General features: G+C 40.2%; 1 protein-coding gene across 7 annotated transcripts in view; it reads left to right on the plus strand.

Annotated features, from left to right (window-relative positions):
• The first annotated feature begins 1,051 nt into the window (after positions 1-1,051).
• The window catches only part of USO1 (USO1 vesicle transport factor), a 60,628-nt gene continuing 42,458 nt past the window's right edge, over positions 1,052-19,221 (plus strand). For 2 of the 7 annotated variants that reach the window (XM_078377689.1, XM_078377690.1), the window contains exons 1-6: positions 1,067-1,243; positions 8,898-8,984; positions 9,097-9,161; positions 9,450-9,529; positions 14,206-14,217; positions 18,287-18,387. In XM_078377689.1, coding sequence (XP_078233815.1) covers positions 1,178-1,243; positions 8,898-8,984; positions 9,097-9,161; positions 9,450-9,529; positions 14,206-14,217; positions 18,287-18,387 — 411 coding nt within the window. In that variant the 5' untranslated portion in view covers positions 1,067-1,177. Of the gene's footprint in view, positions 1,244-8,897; positions 8,985-9,096; positions 9,162-9,449; positions 9,530-14,205; positions 14,218-18,286; positions 18,388-19,221 lie in introns of all 7 variants that reach the window. The other 5 variants (XM_020807175.3, XM_020807178.3, XM_078377692.1 and 2 more) reach the window with 4 other exon arrangements.

Below are 19,221 nucleotides of genomic sequence, written 5' to 3' on the forward strand. Positions count from 1 at the left end.
ATGCTCAGTCTAAGGCTAAACCCTCTTCTGATCAACAATAGAGGGAAAATAACAATGGAGTTTTATTCGGGCTTTCACTGGCAATTTTATAAACTCAAAACAAATAATTCAGCACAAAATGCAATTTCATTTACGCAAAAATCCTGGATCTTTCTTCTCTTTCCCACGTGCAGCTGTCATGTCCACTTCGGGAGAGAAAAAAAGAATAAAGACGAACCAATAGCTTCTGTCTTCAACAACAGAATTGTCGGTCTCGCATTCTAAATCTACGGTTTTTTAAAAAAGAGTTCCTCCACTTTCTTCCGTTCATGTGATCAACACGTAGTGCCACGCAGCGCTCTTGCACTTGAAAGCAGAGGGATTTTTTTTAATTAAAAAAATCGTACTATCCCATTTCATTGTCTGGAAAGAATACTTCCTGGTTCATATTAGAAGCCATTTTTTTACACCTTCCGGGGTTGTTCCAAGAGCTGCTCCCGGAGATCAAGGGACAACTGCAACCGTCTGTCTTACCTGCGTACAGCTGTAGGTCTGCCCCTCACCTTAAACACAAAGTGGCCACAAAGGCGGAGTCCCCGCTAAAATTTGACCAATACTTTTATTTCAAGTGCATATTGCTTTCATCATGAAAATTATAGAAATAGCCTTACCAACAAGAATACAGACCCTAATTTCTACCTTGTTGCTTGGGACGTGGAAGGGAGGGGAATCTAGGACTCTGCCACTAACATTTTAAGTGAGAGGCTGGTTTCGATTTTCTCCTCCATTCAAAACTCCTTTCAGGTTGCAACAAACTGCACTTTGCTTAACTTGCCCCCTTAGGTTCCCTCCAAGTGCTCAGTTTATGGCACTGCCTTGCGATGCAGCGACTTCTTGGTCCAAATCCCTTGCCATTTTATCCGGCGGAAGCAGCTCCTGGGCGCTTCCTACGGACGGCTTTTATTCCACCCACAGGAGAAAGACAAGAGGAGAGAGGGAAAAAAAAGCCCAGCTAACTGAAACCGGAAGTGCAGAGTAGTGTGTGTTTGTGTCTCTCTCTCTCAGCTTTTGGGCTCTGGGTTTGACCATCTTTGTGCCACGTCTTGACGCAGGCGCAGTGGCGGCGCTGCTGACGGGGAGTGGACCGTGCCCGGGAGTTGAGCCGCGGCCTGAGGACGGCTCGGAGCGGCGAGGAAAGATGAACTTCTTGCGAGGCGTCATGGGTGCCCAAAGCACTGGGCCGCAGCCCTCCGGAGCCGAGACGGTGAGTCCGGCGGCTGAGGGGAGAACACTTAGGGGGCGGAGGTTCGGGAGTCTCTGCGTAACCGCCTCCCCCCCTCCCGGTCCTTTCGGTACCCCACTTTCCTTAGCGCGCTTCTTTTCCCGCCTGTTCCCGGTGTGGTGCCCCGGCGCGGATGATTAGCATCGGGGCATTGCTAGTCCTCTTGCTCCTCCAAGAGTACTGTACCTGCGCGGGATCCGTGTAACCCTTTCACATGTACACGGAAGAAGAGTCCGGGTCTGCGCGCATCAGTAATCCGAGTTGCACGAAGCCGGGGTCTGTGTTTGTGTGTGTGTGTTGGGGTGGGTGTATGTACGGTACATGCGTGTTTTGTGGTGTTCGTATCTTCTGTGTAAATGTATGCTTAAAAATCAGTAAAAGTGCATGGAGCGGCTGAGTTCGTCATTTCACAAGGACCCCGCCTTCATACCGTAGTTGAGCTGGCCGTATCCTTTACAAAGTTTGTCATCTGGGCTGTTGGAGTTTGGAGTTAAGTGTCATTAATTACCCTTGAACAAAAGTGGCCTTCATGTTCACTACTGTTCTGCCACCCCTTGCACTTTTGTATTCCCCTTTTACTATACACCTGTTACTTCTTCCCCTCAACTTGCCTTGCTTTTGCCCTCTGGTGCACTGTATAGCCACAAAGTCATTCACATATTCACAGTTTGTGCCTACCACTGCCTGTGTCAGATGCGTTCTCATCTCCTTTTTCAAGCCCATTGTCTTATCTTTTGTCACACTGACAGGGCAAAATATATGTGTATGCTGATGCTGTTTCATCAGTACCTCCACAACTGGGCAGGGCCTGTACCCTTCATGCAAGGGAGTTTTAGTTGGCATTGTTTCTCTCAAGAGCGTAATGACCTGCTAAAATGCTCTCTGTAGCTGATGTGTGTCATATTATCCAAACTGTTTTCTTTCTTAGTCATAGTCGCACATTATGAATACAAATAATTTTGAATGCTGCATGATTTCTGGAAGTTATGGAATATTGTGATATGAATCTCTGTACTTGAGCTCTATTTACGAGTTCTACAAATGAAAATTTAAAAAGGAATTTGTGCAGTACTTTGTATGTTGTTGTCATTGGCATGCATGTTCAGTAATTTATTCCATAGACAGTTGGTGTCATATCAGCAACTGCCCCATCCTTGCAGAAACAGCAAATTCTTAAGGCTAAGATTAGTTGGCTTGATTTCCATAAAAAGCTGATGCTGACTCTTCCATCAATTATGTTTTAAACAGGATAATTTGCAGATGTTGTGAACTGACATCAGAAGACTGTAGACCAGGATCTAGTAGTAGAAGACCCAGAAGTTTTGATTCCTAGTTCTAATTTTAAAAATATGTCCTCTTTATAAAAAGTGAGACTATGATATACTCTGTTTTGTAGTAATTTAGACACAGCTCAGAATTATGTTGCATATTTATTCTTAACTGAAGGGAAATTGTGCACCCAGGAGCACAACCAGGACCTCACAAATGAGTGACAGTTAGCCACCAAGTCATGATGCAGTTTCCTTTGCACAAGCGTAAATTGTTAGTAGGATTCTGCCCATAAATTTCTACTTATGTATGCAGATTATTTCAAACTATGGTTCATGGGGTACATTTAGGAGCTGGCTCATTCCTATGATTCTAGTCCAGTTGGACACTTGGTTATAGTTAAAAAAAAAAAGTAGGTCCTGTAGCCTGAAGTTTGTCCATGTTTGTTTGAAATAATACCCCAAACTATATATTTGTGCGGATTGTGTCTTCCTTGTTAGGCGTAGTAAAATATGCACTGCAAGAACAAAGGTGGTCAGAGAATATACATTCTCAAATAACTGTGCTCCCTTTTTCCTCTTTTCATCACTCTTTCATTTCAGTATCCATAACTGATTTGATTTTTTTCCAAAATATGATTTATTACTAAACTTATTACAGTAAAAGAACAAAAAACAAACAAAATCAAGGCACTTAATCTCCCTAACATTTTAAGTGCACTTTAATAATAATGATAATGATAATATAATTGAAAGCTAAGATCCAGGGAATTAGCACTAACAGCAAATTTTGACTCTGCGGAGAAAAAGATGACACTGTCTCACACCCCATCTGTGAATGTCCAAAGATTGCACAGATTACAGAATTAGACAGGACAGAATGGCACAATTAATGAACCAGTCATCATGGAAAAATATAACTTGCCAGCCTCCAAAAACCCATGGAAACATCAGGTAGAGAAGTTGTCAGAAAATGACAAAGTCAAGATCTTGTGGGTTTTCCGGATCCAAATCAATAGACACCTCGAACGTAACATACCAGATATACAGTAGTAGTGATAGAATGAAGAAATCTCTGGATCATTGACATTGCAATTCCAGGGGATGCCAGAGTTGAAAATAAAGAATGGGAAAAACTAACAAAATACCGACACCTGGCAATCAAAACATCTCACTTGTGGATGAACCACACTTCAATGGTCCCCTGTAGTCATTGGGACTTTGGGAACAGTATGAAGAAATTTCACACAGTTCTATGAGCAGTTGCGAATCTCAGAAATCACCACCAAAGCTACAAAAAACGGCAATATTAGGAACAGCATACATACTGCAGTGATATTTAACAGATACTTAGGTTTTTGGTTAAAATCTGTATCTGTTATGTAATACCAGTCAATGTTTTTTATAATTTTGATTGTGCCTGGTATTTTTTAATCATCATCATCATCATAGGTTTTTGGTTAAAACCTGCATCTGTTATATAATACCTTCGCGAATAATAATATGCCATCAAGTTAGTTCTGATTTATGGTGACCCTTTTCCAGGTAGAGAATGCTCAGAAGTCGTTTACTATTCTGTTCTTCTGGGAGTACCCCAGGACTGTACAGCTTGCCCAAGACCACACAGGCTGGCTTTACTTGCAGGAGGCACGGTGGGGAATCAAATTCCCAACCTCTAGCTCCACAGCCAGATGCCTAAACCACTGAGCTATCCAGCCAGCAAGAGCATCTTAATTGTAATTTTTTTTAAAATGGTGCTAAAAGATGCTTATTCTTTATGGGAAGATATAAATTCTTTCTAATTTGGACATGAAGTAGAGGAAATACAGAATAACGCTTCATGGTTCCCAGACCACAATATGATTTTACTCTAGGTTTCTGTACTGCAGATGAAGAAGGCAGACACCATAAGGCGGTGATGGCGAGCCTATGGCACCGTGCCACCGTTGGCATGCAGAGCCCTCTGCATGGGCACGAGAGCCATAAGTCAGCATCGAGAAATACTTACCCGTCTTCCGATCCTGGATTTTGGCACTCCCCTCTGCTGGTGCAGTGGTCCAGTGGAGGGGGTGCAATGGTGGCCATTACTGGTCTAGCCCAACAGGGGATTGGAGGACCGGTAAGTATTTCCCTGTTAATACTGCCCCTAGAAAAAACAAGAATTTATCCCTTGCAGTGCAGGGGCAGTTGTTTTTCTAAACGAAAACCTCAGTATTTAGATTTAATTGCAGTTTGGCACTAAATAAGTTGGTTTTGTGTTGCGGTTTGGGCACTCGGCTCAAAAAGGTTTGCCATCACTGCCATAAGGGAACAACCTCTTTGTTGCTGAATGTGGCAAAGAATTGAAAAATTGCAAAGGTGAGAGGAGTTTCTCTCTTAGTTAGTATGTGACTGCAGGATTCTTGATATGGGGCTAAATGTAAATTATCTCAGTTCAGAGATTGCAGTGCAAGGGAACGTTTTGTGACCTTTGGTCATACAAATGAATCAGGAGAAACAATGCCCCTCTTCTGTTTTTTTAATTCTGGGTATTCATAGTATGTATAATTTGATTGCTCAGAAAAGCAGCTTCTATGTGCTAAAGAGATTGAACCCAACATGTTGGCATAAAAAAGGAGAACCAGTTCCCCACCCCCATGTCTGAATGGAGTTTGTGATATCACTCTGAGAATTAAAAAATGTTCATTTTCATCATGAGAGTTGTATGCAGGCAGCTCTCAGAGTATTTAAGTTGTGTGTGTGTGTGTGAGAGAGAGGGAGAGGGAGAGGGAGAGACTGTGTGTGTGTGTGTGTAAAAGACAATTAAATTTTCTGAGATTGAACAAGCTATTTATTTGCATATTTTCTTTTTTGTTACTATTTTTAAAGTAAGCTCAGTTTTCATTGGCTCTGATAGGAAATGGGGTGAATTGAAGGAAGTTTTTAACTCTCTCCTATCCTTCACCAGTAATTTTTCAGCTTAAAATTACACTTTCCAAGTTGTTTTTTGCCCCTGGAACAAAACATAAGAGTAACTCTTCTGTTAAGAGTCACAGCCTATCTAGCATTGGTATTAAGTTTTTAAAACTGCTTAAAGAAATTTGAGACTCCAGTATAAGCCTGAGATGCATAAATAACAGACAAGAAAACTGTGATGTACTTGAGTGAAATTCTCCTGTTTGTGTTGGTTCTAAGTTGATCAGTTGCAATCAGTACATGTGCTTGTAAACAGTTTTAACTATACTCAAGAGCATTTAGTGCTGACAATACAGTGGCATGCCATCCCTTGAAAAGGAAGGCCTAGCCATTGTCAAATGTACCAGATGTAAGTCAGTTACAGTGCTCTGCTTCATCAGGGTTGGCTTTCAGCCTCCATCCTGATGTTTGCAGCATAGACAGCATATGAAACAGGAATTCATTTCTGTAAGATCCTATTAATCCTACTGGAGTACCCTAAGATCATTCACTACCATGACTCTAGGATGGTTTGACCACATTTCTGAGATGGCGCTGAATGACATTGTTATGGTGGCTCAGGTCCTCTTTAAGAGCCAGTTTTGAAGGTGGTACTTGGGAGACTGCTACTCTCAGCTGCAGTCTATTCTTTTTGGAATACTACGAGAGTTCTCTCTTATGTATTTTAACATCTATAATGAACAACTACAAATGTTGTTGAGGTCATCTGGATGTTTGGGTGGTTATATTGAATGTTGCTGATGTTTACCTCATGCCATGTCTCTGGGATGTGGTGATTATAGCTGAATTGCTTTCATATTGCTCTGTACTTTGTGCGCAGTACGCTCCAGTACACCTCCAGAAGAAGGGAATGGTAAATCATTTATGAGTACTCCATACTGAGGGAACCCTGAAAAAGGTCACCATAATTTTGAACTACCTTGAAGGCACATTGTTGTAGTAGTAGTAGTAGCAGTAGTAGTAGTAGTAGTAGTAATGAGCTGTCAAATCACTTCCACTTACGATGGCTGTAACAGAAGTTTTGAGGCATGTGTGATGTTCAAGAAGTAGTTTATCATTGCCCATACCGCCCCCTCTACTTGAGTTTTCATGACGTAAGCCCAGGTCCGACACTCTGTCCATTATATCACACTGACTGTCATTACATTTTACTAAGGAAAATAAAACTATAGTGGGGTCTTGACTTGAGAACTTAATCCGTATTGGAAGGCGGTTCTCAAGTCAAAAAGTTCTCAGGTCAAATCTGCATTTCCCATAGGAATGCATTGAAAACAATTTGATCCGTATCTGCTCTTTTCCGTCCATAGAAACTAATGGGAAGCTGCTATTCCGCCTTCGACCACAAGAGGGGGATATATTGTTTCTTTTTTTCTTAGGTCAAGAAAGGTTCAGGGAAGGCAGGGAAAATACAGTCCAGGCAGTACCAGGCAGTCTGAAGACTGTCTCCCAATCCACTCTCTAAACGCTGGGAAGAGTGAGGAAGCAGACAGGCACCCTTTTCACTGGCCAACAGTTAACTGAAAGTTCAAATTTTGCACTTTCCCTGCCTCCCACGTGGTTTTTTTTCAGTTCTTAACTCAAATCTAAGTATGTAAGTCAAGTCAATATTTTCCTATGAGAGTGGTTCTTAAGTCAAAATGTTCTTAACTCGAGCCGTTCTTAAGTCAAGACCCCACTGTATCTATTGCTGCTTATTGTTGGTCAGATTTTGCTGATGCAGTAACAACTTGGTGTTCCTTACTGTTGTGTTTTTATCTTCATGTTCTTTGGTAAAGGTGAAAACTAAAAATGAAGTCATGTTCTTTAATAAAGGTAAAAACAAAGACACTAAAACCACTAGGGAGGGTACAGAAGAGTATGCTTTCCATTAATAGCTTGATCATTTGCATCTCTATTTCAGAAGTAATCACTGAAGTCAGAAGGGGCTTATTTCCAACAGAGAGTTATGTACCAATAATAGTGAATCTCTAGCTTACCTTACCTTCTGTCTCTTCTGACAAGGCCTCTCCATGAAGGCCCTTCCCTTAAGAAGGAGAAGGTGATTTGTCTTGGGAGTTTCTGTCCTAAGATGCCTTCTTGGCACTTCCTGTCCCTGTTTGCCAGTCAGCTGAACTATGTGCATACAGTATATGGAGGGCAAAATGGTTAGTTCTTACAAAATTTTATTGGGGTTAAGTTGTGATTACCCATTTGACTATCACTGTATTTCTATAGAGCCTTGTCCTGGTGTTGAATGTAAATAAATGTGTCATTACTGGTATGTGGTGTGAGTAGATAGACATGCCCACTTTCCGTGGGAGTCCATTCACTAGTGAAATGCAGCCCATAGCAGGTTAACAAGAAAACTCTTGGATGGCATAAGATTCCTCACCTCTGGACTGTCGGGTTCCAGTTTAAACTTAACATACTTGTAGTTATATTTTTTAGAAACAAAACTACATACTACTTTGGTAAAACATCTGTGGTTTTGGTGAGACTAAAAATACAGTGGTGCCTCGCACAACGGGTGCCTCACACAACGATGAATTCACACAACGATGCCTTTTTCTGTTAAATTTGCCGCCTCACACAACGATGTTTCCTATGGGGAATTTTCACACAACGATGCCTCTTTTTCGCTCCTGTAAAAGTGTCTTACAATGTTTGGAACCTGTTTTAAATGCTTGCAATGGTTAGCCCACCTCCTGAAACCTACGCAAACTTATTTTGGTGTTGCTCTGACACTTCGTTAATTTGTGGTGATTTTTTGTTTTTCCCCTCATTGAAATGCATGGAGTTCAATGAGGGGAAAAACAAAAAATCACCACAAATTAACGAAGTGTCAGAACAACACCAAAATAAGTTTGCATAGGTTTCAGGAGGTGGGCTAACCATTGCAAGCATTTAAAACAGGTTCCAAACATTGTAAGACACTTTTACAGGAGCGAAAAAGGACTTCGCAAAGCCATTGAAATGCATTGAGTCGGCTTCAATGCATTTCAGTTGGGGAACCGGGTTTCACTCAACGATGTTTCGTATGGGGATTTTTGCTCAAGGACGGCAATCCATTCCAATTGGAATGGATTAACCGGTTTTCAATGCATTCCTATGGGAAATGGTGTTTCACAGAACGATGTTTCACACAACGTTGATTTTTTTGGAACCAATTAACATCGTTGTGCGAGGTACCACTGTAATAGAAAATAATTGATTGTTCAGACTGACTTCCAACATCGTTCAGTGTGACTTCTGACATCTTACTGCTTACTTTTTCATTGAAGCTGGTGGGACACACTCAGCTACAACTCCAGTGACATTTCTGTGTCAGTCACCTGCACAGCTGAAGGACAGAGAAAGAGAGGATATTTGTTTGCAAATAATCTGACATTTTAAAATTCATTTTTAAAATTGTTTTTGTTGTTCTCTTGTTACAGATACAGAAATTATGTGACAGAGTAGCATCATCGACATTACTTGAAGATCGCAGGGATGCTGTACGTGCACTTAAATCTCTTTCAAAGGTATGTAGGATTTATTCCTTATGTAGCTCATCAGATATATATGACAACTGCTGATACTTCAGTTTCATTAAGAATGCTTTTAACTGGTAACTTTCTCTCTTGAATTCTACAGAAATACCGCCTGGAAGTAGGGATTCAAGCTATGCCTCATCTTATCCATGTTCTGCAAACAGATCGGTAAGCATCTTAAAGAACATTTTAAAATTATGCCAGGAGATGATTTTCATTCACTTACTTCCCCAACTATGTAATACAACCTGTAATTGAAAGTTAATCTCAGATGCGAAACTGTAATTTCCAAGATGATGGTGACAAACTAAATGTATCCCATACCTATTTTCAAAGTGTTTATATTACAAACCTTTCATGGACACCACAGTATAACTGCTGCTAAGGCAAATATGAATGCACTAATGAACAGATATTTTAAATCTTTTTTTTAATATTTTGTACTTGCTTTCACAGTTCAGATTCTGAAATAATTGGGTATGCCTTGGATACCCTCTACAATATTATATCCAATGATCTGGAAGAAGAAGAACAAGGTATGAACTTGGTTTTTAAAAACGTTACCTTAACAGTGAATAATAACTGTATGCTGTTAAGTTGATTCTGACTTATGGCAATCTTTCCAGGGTTTTCTAGGTAGAGAGTAGTCAGAAGTGGTTTACCATTCCCTTCTTCTGGGGTTGCCCTGGGATTGTGCAGCTTGCCCATAGCTACACAGGCTTCTCTGTGAGGAATTGAATTTCCAACATTTGATTCCACAGCCAGATACCTAGACTACTGAGCTACCCAGGCAGCTACTAGATTTACTTAATTTGTTTCCAGTTTCTGGTTATTAATAAAAGAATTTTTAAAACCACAAAAGCTAATTCAGACTTAATGGTAGAAGTATACATCTTTGTGCTTCTTGCAGTTCACTCTCCAGAATTTTCTGTGTAGTATGACCACTGTCTGTACTACCTTAAGAGTTCTGGGAACGGTAGTTCAAAAGCACAAATATGCACACCTCTACCCAGTGGTAAATATAGTATTGTGCAAGCAAAGCCACATGAATTGTGGGCTCATTTACTTTCACGTCCTCTCTCTTCCTTTATTTCATTCCTGGAGATCAGAAACATCTCATCTTTTGAAACAAACCAGCATTCACTCTAATGTCTAAACTCAGGCAATAGTAGTTTGTTTAAACAGTTTGTTAAAAAAATAATCCAGGATCAAAATCCATGGTTTGATCCTGCCTTGTTTAAGCTAATCATCCTTTCCAGAGTGGAGATATGATGAGGAACTTTTCCTGGTTTAAAAATGAAATACACGCTTTTGATCATCTTCCAGTAGTTGCATCATAAGAAGAGAAGGCAACAGCAGGTATTTGAGCCTAAGACTGAGGCAAGCTTATTCACATAATTTGTCATGGTGCAGTGCAACTGAACTGGCCAAGTACCATTGCTGTTAGAGAAAAAATATTTACTGAGTTGTAGTATTTGTGCTGAAGCACAGTAGTTACAGAATACAGTGGTGCCCCGTATAGCGAGGTTAATCCGTTCCGGATTAACCTTCGCTATACGAAAACATCGCTGTGCGGGGCAGGAAAACCTATTGGAACGCATTAAACGCATTAAAATGGCCGCCGGAGCCCCAATCGTCGCAAAGCGAGTGCGGCGATTGGGGCTGATCCGTATAGCGATCCCCAAAAAGGGATCGCTATACGGATTTTTCGTTAAACGGTGCACTCGTTAAGCGAGGCACCACTGTATTTGTTTCAGTTATATTTTAAAACAAATGGAATATGTGCTTAATATCTAGCAGAAATTACCGTATTTTTCGCTCCATAAGACGCACCTTTCCATAAGACACACCAAATTTTTAGGAGAAGAAAACAGGAAAAAAATTATCTGCTTTCTTCTCCTAAAACTTGGTGAGCCTTATGGAGAGGTCCATCTTATGGAACACACCCTAGGGTCCTAGGGTGTGTTCCAGGACCCTTTGGAGCCTCCCCCTGCCTCCCTCGGGCGCCAGAGGGGGTGAAATCGCCAGCTTCTGGGGCTCTTCTGAAGTTTCCCAAGCCTCAGAAGAGCCCCCAAAGGTGGCGGTTTCATCCCCTCTGGCCCCCAGGGGAGGCAGGGTCAGTCTCCAAAGAGTCCTAGGGTGTGTTCTAGGACCCTTTGGAGACTCACCCTGCCTCCCTCAGGGGCCAGAGGGGGCAAAATCGCCACCTTCTGGGGCTCTTCTGAGGCTTCCCAAGCCTCAAAAGAGCCCCAGAAGGTGGCGATTTTGCCCCTTCTGGCCCCCGGGGGAGGCAGGGTGAGTCTCCAAAGGGTCCTAGAACACACCCTAGGACCCTTTGGAGACTCACCCTGCCTCCCCCGGGCGACAGAGGGGGCAAAATAGGCAGCTTCCAGGACCTTTTCTGAGCCTTTCCAGGCTCAGAAAAGGTCCTGGAAGCTCCCGATTTTGCCCCCGCTGTCCTCGTGGGGGTGGGGGTGGGGGGAGCCTGGCAAGGGTCCTGGGAGGCTCCCTTGGACCCTTGCCACGTTCCCCCACCCCCCCATGGGGCCAGGGGGGGTAAATTCGCCAGCTTCTGGGAGTGTTTTGAGGCTTGGGAAGCCTCCAAACACCCCCAGAACCTGGCGATTTTGCCAGTGCTGGCCCCGCGGGGGGTGGGGGGAGGGTGGCAAGGGTCCAAGGGAGGCTCCCTTGGACCCTTGCCACCCTCCCCCCACCCCCCACAGAGCGGGGGGGGGGTTAAAATCGCCAGCTTCTGAGAGTGTTTGGAGGCTTATCAAGCTTCCAAACACTCCCAGAACCTGGCGATTTCGCCAGGGCTGGCCCCGCGGGGGGGTGGGGGGAGGGTGGCAAGGGTCCTGGAAGGCTCCCTTGGACCCTTGCCACCCTCCACCCACCCCCCCATGGGACCGGGGGGGGGTAAAATCGCCAGGTTCTGGGAGTGTTTTGAGGCTTGGGAAGCCTCAAAACACTCCCAGAACCTGACGATTTTGCCAGTGCTGGCCGGTGCGTGGGTGGGAGGAGCGTCGCAAGGATCTGAGTGAGCTCCCAGGACCCTTGCGACGTTCCCCCCACCTGGAAGCTGGCGATTTCGCCGGTGCTGGCCCCGTGGGGGCGTGGGGGAGCCTCGCAAGGGTCCTGGAAGGCTCACCCGGACCCTTGCGACGCTCCCCCCCACGGGGCCAGCAGCGACGAAATTGCTGCATTCACACCATTAGACGCACTGACTTCCCCACCCACATTTTGGAGGGGGGAAAGTGCGTCTTATGGTGCAAAAAATACGGTAATTTCTAAAGTACCCCAGGGTTTCTTTTGACACTGATATAGAGTTACTTTATTTACTGATAGTGCATTAAAAGTTTATCAGCCTTACTTTGCTAAAGCTTCCAGCTGTAGATGTACATTAAAAAAAATAATCTTGAGAAAATAAGAATATAAAAATCACCAGGGTAGGACAAGGGATTACAACTGTGTTTCATGGTTGGGTTACCTGAGTTAAGGACGAAATTCAGCTGCTCCAAATGTCTATATTCATTTTCATCATATTTAGATATACAGGACCGTGGATGCTGCTTCCACTCGATTGAGTTGTCTTGTCTTCCTGTGCTGAATCTAGCAGTTAGTAGTTTGGTGCTATTCATTTCATAGTAGTACTGTGAGGAATATATTCTGGAATTTCCAGCAGGAAAATCCTTATCTGGAGTATACAGATTTTACTGTCCTAATCATAGATAATAAAATGTTATATTGTAGAAGTCCGATTAAAAGCTCACAGGGTATTGCAAGTAGGTAAGGGGGGGAAATGAAAGAGAAGCACCTTGAATGATTTTCCACCCTAGTAATGTCTGAAATATACCTGGCGAATCTTTCATGAGAATATTTTTGAGTCTCAAGTGGTGTATTTCAGTGGGACTTAAGTGACTAACAGAAATCCCACTTATTTCAGCTGGTTTCCTCTGAATCTGGATTCACCCCCAAATATTCTGCATGTTATTAATTCACATGAGAGAGCAGTTGTAAAATTCAGCTATCAGAAATGGAAATTTGAGAGATCAAGTGTTTGAGGCTGTGCTAAGTTGACATAAATGTTTGTGGATAATTTTATCCAATTCAGTTCTATATTAAATAAGGAATTGATTTTTTTAAGCAGCATACTTTTTCTAGCTTTACTTTTAAATATTTGTAACATTTTAGGATAAAACATTCAAATGCAAAAACACTTATTTGCATGTTTATGTATGATTATATTGCTGATTCTTCACAAGCACTTTTGCTAATTATATTTTTAATAGTACACACAGTAATGTGTAGGCCTTCAAAACAAACTGGGTTCTATGAAAAACAGACTAAGGAGGAAATGTAGAAGGTATTAATGTCGTTGAGTGTGAATCACTTATATTGCAAATACTTAAAAATAAACTAGGCATTGGGAAAAAGATCAGAATAGATGCATCCCTGCCAGAAGACCTTATGTGGTAGTCATGGGAAAAGGAAGAAGTAATATAGTAAAATATGCAGGTTCTCCTAAATCAAAGTCACACAATAGCCAGATTAAAGTGTCAGCCAATAGACAATTTAATGACAAAACACATAAGGTGTGATTGGTCGCAGCCAGGCTATTATTGAAGAGGGTTGTATTGCCTTCTCTCCCATTTTGATGGCTGATTATTTTGAATAGTTCCCATGTTAACCATGACTTCTCATAGGTCACATTAGCCACTGACACCTCATTCACCAAGGGCTGAACTGTGCTTCTGTCACTGTCTTTTGCTTTAAAGTGGCTGTTGTAACTTCCAGCAACATAACAATCCAGCAACATAGCAATCGATTTCAGTTTGGAAGCTCAGTCTGCCAAAAAGAAGTGGCCTAAAAGTTGCCCACCCTGCTTTGGAGGGGCTTTTGAAAAAGAGCACATGCACACACACATATGCACTGTGTGTGCATGTGCTCTGTGGAGATCATAGTTTAAGGTAGAACAAGTACCTGTGGAATCTTTGATCAGTTTGAGCCTCCAGGGTATAGATAGCAAACTATGGTTGAATTCAGGTACTTTTAACCATAATTGAGGACTAAAGGAATAAGGTAGCCACTGTAATACGCATCTGTAGGTTTTTCTCTTGAAATCAGTTTTAGAAAATAACTTATCTTTTGTGCTGTACTAAATAAGAAATTCCATCATTTTTGAACTTTTCTCTCTTCTTATCTGCCTTTACAGATGATTCTGAAGGTAAAACAACCTGAATTGATATTAGTATGGTGTGTCTTAAGTCATAGTTTGAAGCATTGACAGACATATTAACAACAGATTAACAGACATTTTAATCAGTTTTAAAACGGATACTGTGTAGATATGTCCATGTGTTGCTAGAATTTAATTCTTATCTCTTATCTCCAAGACTAAAATTGGTTTAGCCCTCTTCATGTCAAGGGGAGCTTTATAATCATTTGAAGTGCTAATATTGTTGGAGAGAAACAAGACAGCTTGGGCTGTCAGGTATTGAATTGTAATGTGGAAAGTAGTTTTTGATTTTTTTCCTCAAAGTACTGTCTTCAGTCTGAAAAGGTCATTACAAACACATGGTGTTTGGAAATAATTGTTAAAGGAATTAACACTGAAGCCATGGAAACTTAAAATTGTCTTATTAGCAGTGTCCCTTTTTAAACAACGCTGTATACATGAGCATGCTGCACTTAATGTGCTTTCATAGAATGTATTTCCTGTTAAATAACACCTAGATTGACAGGATTCATTTAGAATAATGTGTCAAACACTATCAAGCAGCTAATCCACCTAAAGTATTTATTACAGTATTTCACTAATGACTTAACAGACATTATAACCTGGTTAATATGAGGCATCTTTTTTTTTTTTTTTTGCTTTTTTCTTCTCTGTGCATTTGCTTTTTTAAAAAAATCCATTTTTTCTTTATTAGTGTTTTAACATTTTAAAAGGAAAAAGAATATAATTGGCTGCTTGTTGACTGGCAAATGTATATAGTGGATTCTTTAGTAGTAATTTTGATTTTTGATTGGAAAAACATGATGGTACCTAAGAATTTTACATTCTTTTCAGAGGGCCTGGAGGTAAAATTTGTGAAATTGCTTTTTCCTCTTGTATCTGTGGGTGGAACTAGGGAGAGAGACAAAGAGAGAGAGAGAGGGGAGGAGGAGGCCGGTAAGAAGTTAAATGAGAAAAAGGAAGCACTTGAGGGAGAGAAAGGGAAGGGTGGTTTAATAAAATCAAGTATACTGTATAGAAGTATATAATTTACCAGTAACAATCTGTGAGAAGAGATAAAATCCTTCTGTCACAGACTCATTTCTCAGATGTTCTGTTACCCTAGGCAAAAGGGAGAAATGAGATGAATCCAATGGGTCTGGTCCTCCAAATACCATTGTATGAATTATGGAACATAGTATTTGAAAGAGTTAAACCAATCTTCTGTGCATATATCTCAGCTGTCTAAATAGACCTGGAAATGTTATTAGCCTGCAGAAAATTACATTTGCCCACTAGGAGCTAGTCTAGGAGGCAAAAACTCTGTCATTCCATTAGCAGTCCGCTACATTTCTGTACTAACGCAAGGAGAAGTCCCCCTTCTTCTTGCACCCTGTTGGCTCTTAAATGGAGTGCAATAAGAGGGATACACTTCCTTGGCTTTCTCACTAGCCTGCATGCTATTCCTATAGCATATGCATGTCAGGCCAGTGCTTGAAATTCAAGGCTGACCATGTTCAGATGTGTCTGTTGTCTGTCGAAGATCATGTTGCCATTGCTTCTGTATTGACAGTGAGACCATCATTAGCTTGATAAATTATGAGTGGGATATATCAAGAATGTAGTATTTTTCAAACTTCATGAAAAGTTGGAGCTTAATTTACTTTAAAAATTAATAGCACCCTTCAGACATCTGTTGGAATGCATGAGGGCTGAAAGCAGGGCCAGAACCATATATATTGTCACTGCTATTTACATTGAGTTTCATATCAATGTCCTCTGGACATTATCTGCATTGAGAAAATAAGTGGATTCTTTTCTTCATGGGAGTGCATACCACTTTCGTACTTCTTCTTATTCAGACTTTCTGAAAATAAGGCACTCTAGGCATAGTTCTGATCAGCCACTGTCTTCTGTTGGCGGGATGGCTTTTGTAATTAAATGTTTAATTTCAACTTTAGTTTTTCAGTTGGTCAGAAAGTCTTTTATATAAATATTTTAACCTTTTAAAGAAAAACAGATACACCAATGTGTTTTGGTGCCTTGGTAATCACTTGAACCAAACAAGTCATCAGCTAATTACCATTTTCACCAGTATTCATGAGTTGATTAAATTGTTACAGCCTGGTTTCTTGGTATTGGTAATTGTAATTCTGGCTACTACAAATACTGATAATTAGGGAAATATTGTAGATGGCCTGGTAAATGTGCAAAGAGGACCATCAGGATTGAAATTAGATTACAAGGCACGTGGAATTCATAATTCCCATCAAATTCATAAGAGTGGTGGTCCCATCATTTTTGTAGTCTTTATTTTTTATTTTTATTTTAGTTTTTGCCTGATATCAAATTCATAAGTTTCATCTCTTTGCGATCCTTGGCAGTTACTAGAAATTGGAAGAGTGGTTCTTGCGCTTTAATACTTGTGAGCATTCCTTTGATTTTCATCTAAGTCTTTGCAGCTGTTATTGAACTATTGTATGTTTTATTTTGTCTGTTTGAAAAACCATTCCTGCTTCCTTTTGATTTCCCCCCCAAGCCATGCACTGTTTCAATGTAAGGAATTGTAAATGTGGTGCATTGCCTAGTGATAGTTTTGTAAACTTCTACAGCAGGAACTTTACTTCTATGTCTTTTCTCAGATTGTAGTCTAAGATGGTTTGCTTGAGGATTCCTCAGCCTTTTTAAAAATATTGAACAGTAATGGAACAGTGCTGAAGTATTTTGCCAGCAGATACCCTTGGCCTGTGAAACCAATGAAGACTCAATTTTATATTATTTTATTTGTCATACTCTGTAGTGTTATTTGGATAAATGTATCTAAATAGAATACTGCTTTTGTGAGGACAGATTTTTCTAATTCAGAAAATATAACATGTCCACTCAGCATATTGTCATGTAATACAATACCTGACTTCCCAAATTTTGTTGATCATGAACATCACCATTATCACCATCATCTTACAGAAATGTTGTCTCCATGGAATCAAGGTGGAGTTCTCAGTTATCTATTTACTGCATGTTCCACCACAGAATATATATTTTATTATAGCCCAGAATCATATTGATGATTTATATGCGTAGACATTAAATTGTGTGAATCACCATGGAAGATTGCTATCAACTATGGAAATACTAGTTGTATTACAAGGCTGGTGCACATCTAGTAATGTGATTGACACCTCATTAGTTAGCAACAGTTCACGGTATGAACTCAAGTACTTTAACTTACACATACATAATAAATCACTTACAGGATTCTGGCCACTAACTTTTAGAAAAGTAATGTACTGTAAATTGAATATGTTGAGAAATCATAAAGGTTCTAGTTGGGTAGTGAAATATTTTGTTCATTAAAAAAAAGGTAATGTTCAGAGAATTAAGAAATATGACAGCTGCCCTCTGTATAAAATGCCCTTTCTTCATGTGAATTTCAGAGGGAGGGAAGTATCCCCCCTTAATGCCTGTAAGCATGCTCTATGCCAGTGGAGGAAAAGAACTGAGGAAGTTTTGGATCGTGAGATTAGTAACGGAAAAGAAAACAGTCCTTAGACCTGAACCACTAGTAGACAGGGAATGATAACCTGGAGCATATATTTATGTTTAATACAAATTTACAACTTGAATGAGTATATCCTGTAGTATTACTGTATTGCGGTTGGAGTCGAGACCCTATTGTACTAAATAGGCATCTGCAGTGAGTGTGCTTTACTGTTAAGTACATATGTAACACAAAGCAGTTGAGACTAATTTGATATTGCACAAAGAAGATAGAATAGAAATATATCTGATTCTTAACCAAGATATTGGATGTTTGTTACTTTTACTTGATAAGTCTCTTGACTTTTGCTTCAATGTTTATCAGAAAGTCTGTCAACTTTCATGTCTGGAGTTAAGAAATTTCTGTGTACTGTACTACATGTTAAATTTGCCTTGTAGCGTTTGTAGTTTGGTAGATGGTAACTAGGGGTTATATTTAGATTTGGCTATCACATATCTTTAACATGTTTACTGAAAATGGTCTTTGTTGGAATCTTTTAAAATAATTGACACTGTTCTGTAATTGAATCTTCAACAGAAGAAAATTCACAGAAGCAAGCTGAAGACCTTGGTAGTCAATTTACAGAAATTTTTATCAAACAGCATGAAAACATCACTCTTTTGCTGACCTATTTGGAGGTAAGAATAAATTCAGCTATGGAATAAATATTTAATTAGGTGAAGTTTTCATGAAGGAAACTATTTGTTTCAAAATTACATCATGCAGATAGGATAGGCTACTTTATTGTTATTGTTATTGTTTCGATGGTTAGCTGAGAGAATGTTAGTTTGAACCAAGCATTCCTTTGTGTATTGTGACTGGAGTTAGACATCCAGTGCAATAATTCATTCAATCATGCATGCATTAATCCATTTATTTATTTCCATTTTTATGGTGCCTTTCTCCCAATTAAGGGACCCAAGTTGGCTCACATGTTAATAAAAAACAAACCGACTAAAGCCACTATGAATTATAACACTAAAAAAAATTAAACATATAACAGTATTAAAACATTACTGAAAGCTGTTAGAAACAAAAACACTTTAAACATTCATGAAATAATAATTGTGTCTCCCACAGGAAAACAAAAATTGCCCAATTAGTTGTTAAAAGTCTGTCTAAATAAGATATTCTTCACAATCATAGGATTCCTGATCGCATGTTGGGGATAGGCCATTTTGCAGGGAGGTAGAAAGGGTCTTAAAGGGTAATAATATTTTCCTAATAATTCATCTTTTCCTGCTTACTGCTTTCTTCAGTAAATCCATCTTTCCATATTGGTATGCAGAAAAAGAGCAAGAAAGTGTTTTCTGTACTTTCATTTAAAAAACAAACTGCCATTTAGAAGACAGTTCTAGTGAATAACCACTGCATACAGTTGACTTCATTGATCTATGGAGGTCTTTGGTGCTTGATGGAATCTTCATATTCTCTCCTGTCTGCTTCTTACACTGCTGCAGCCGCCTGCCAAT

The sequence above is a fragment of the Pogona vitticeps genome, chromosome 6 (assembly GCF_051106095.1).
Source record: "Pogona vitticeps strain Pit_001003342236 chromosome 6, PviZW2.1, whole genome shotgun sequence".
Taxonomy (NCBI): Eukaryota; Metazoa; Chordata; class Lepidosauria; order Squamata; family Agamidae; genus Pogona; species Pogona vitticeps.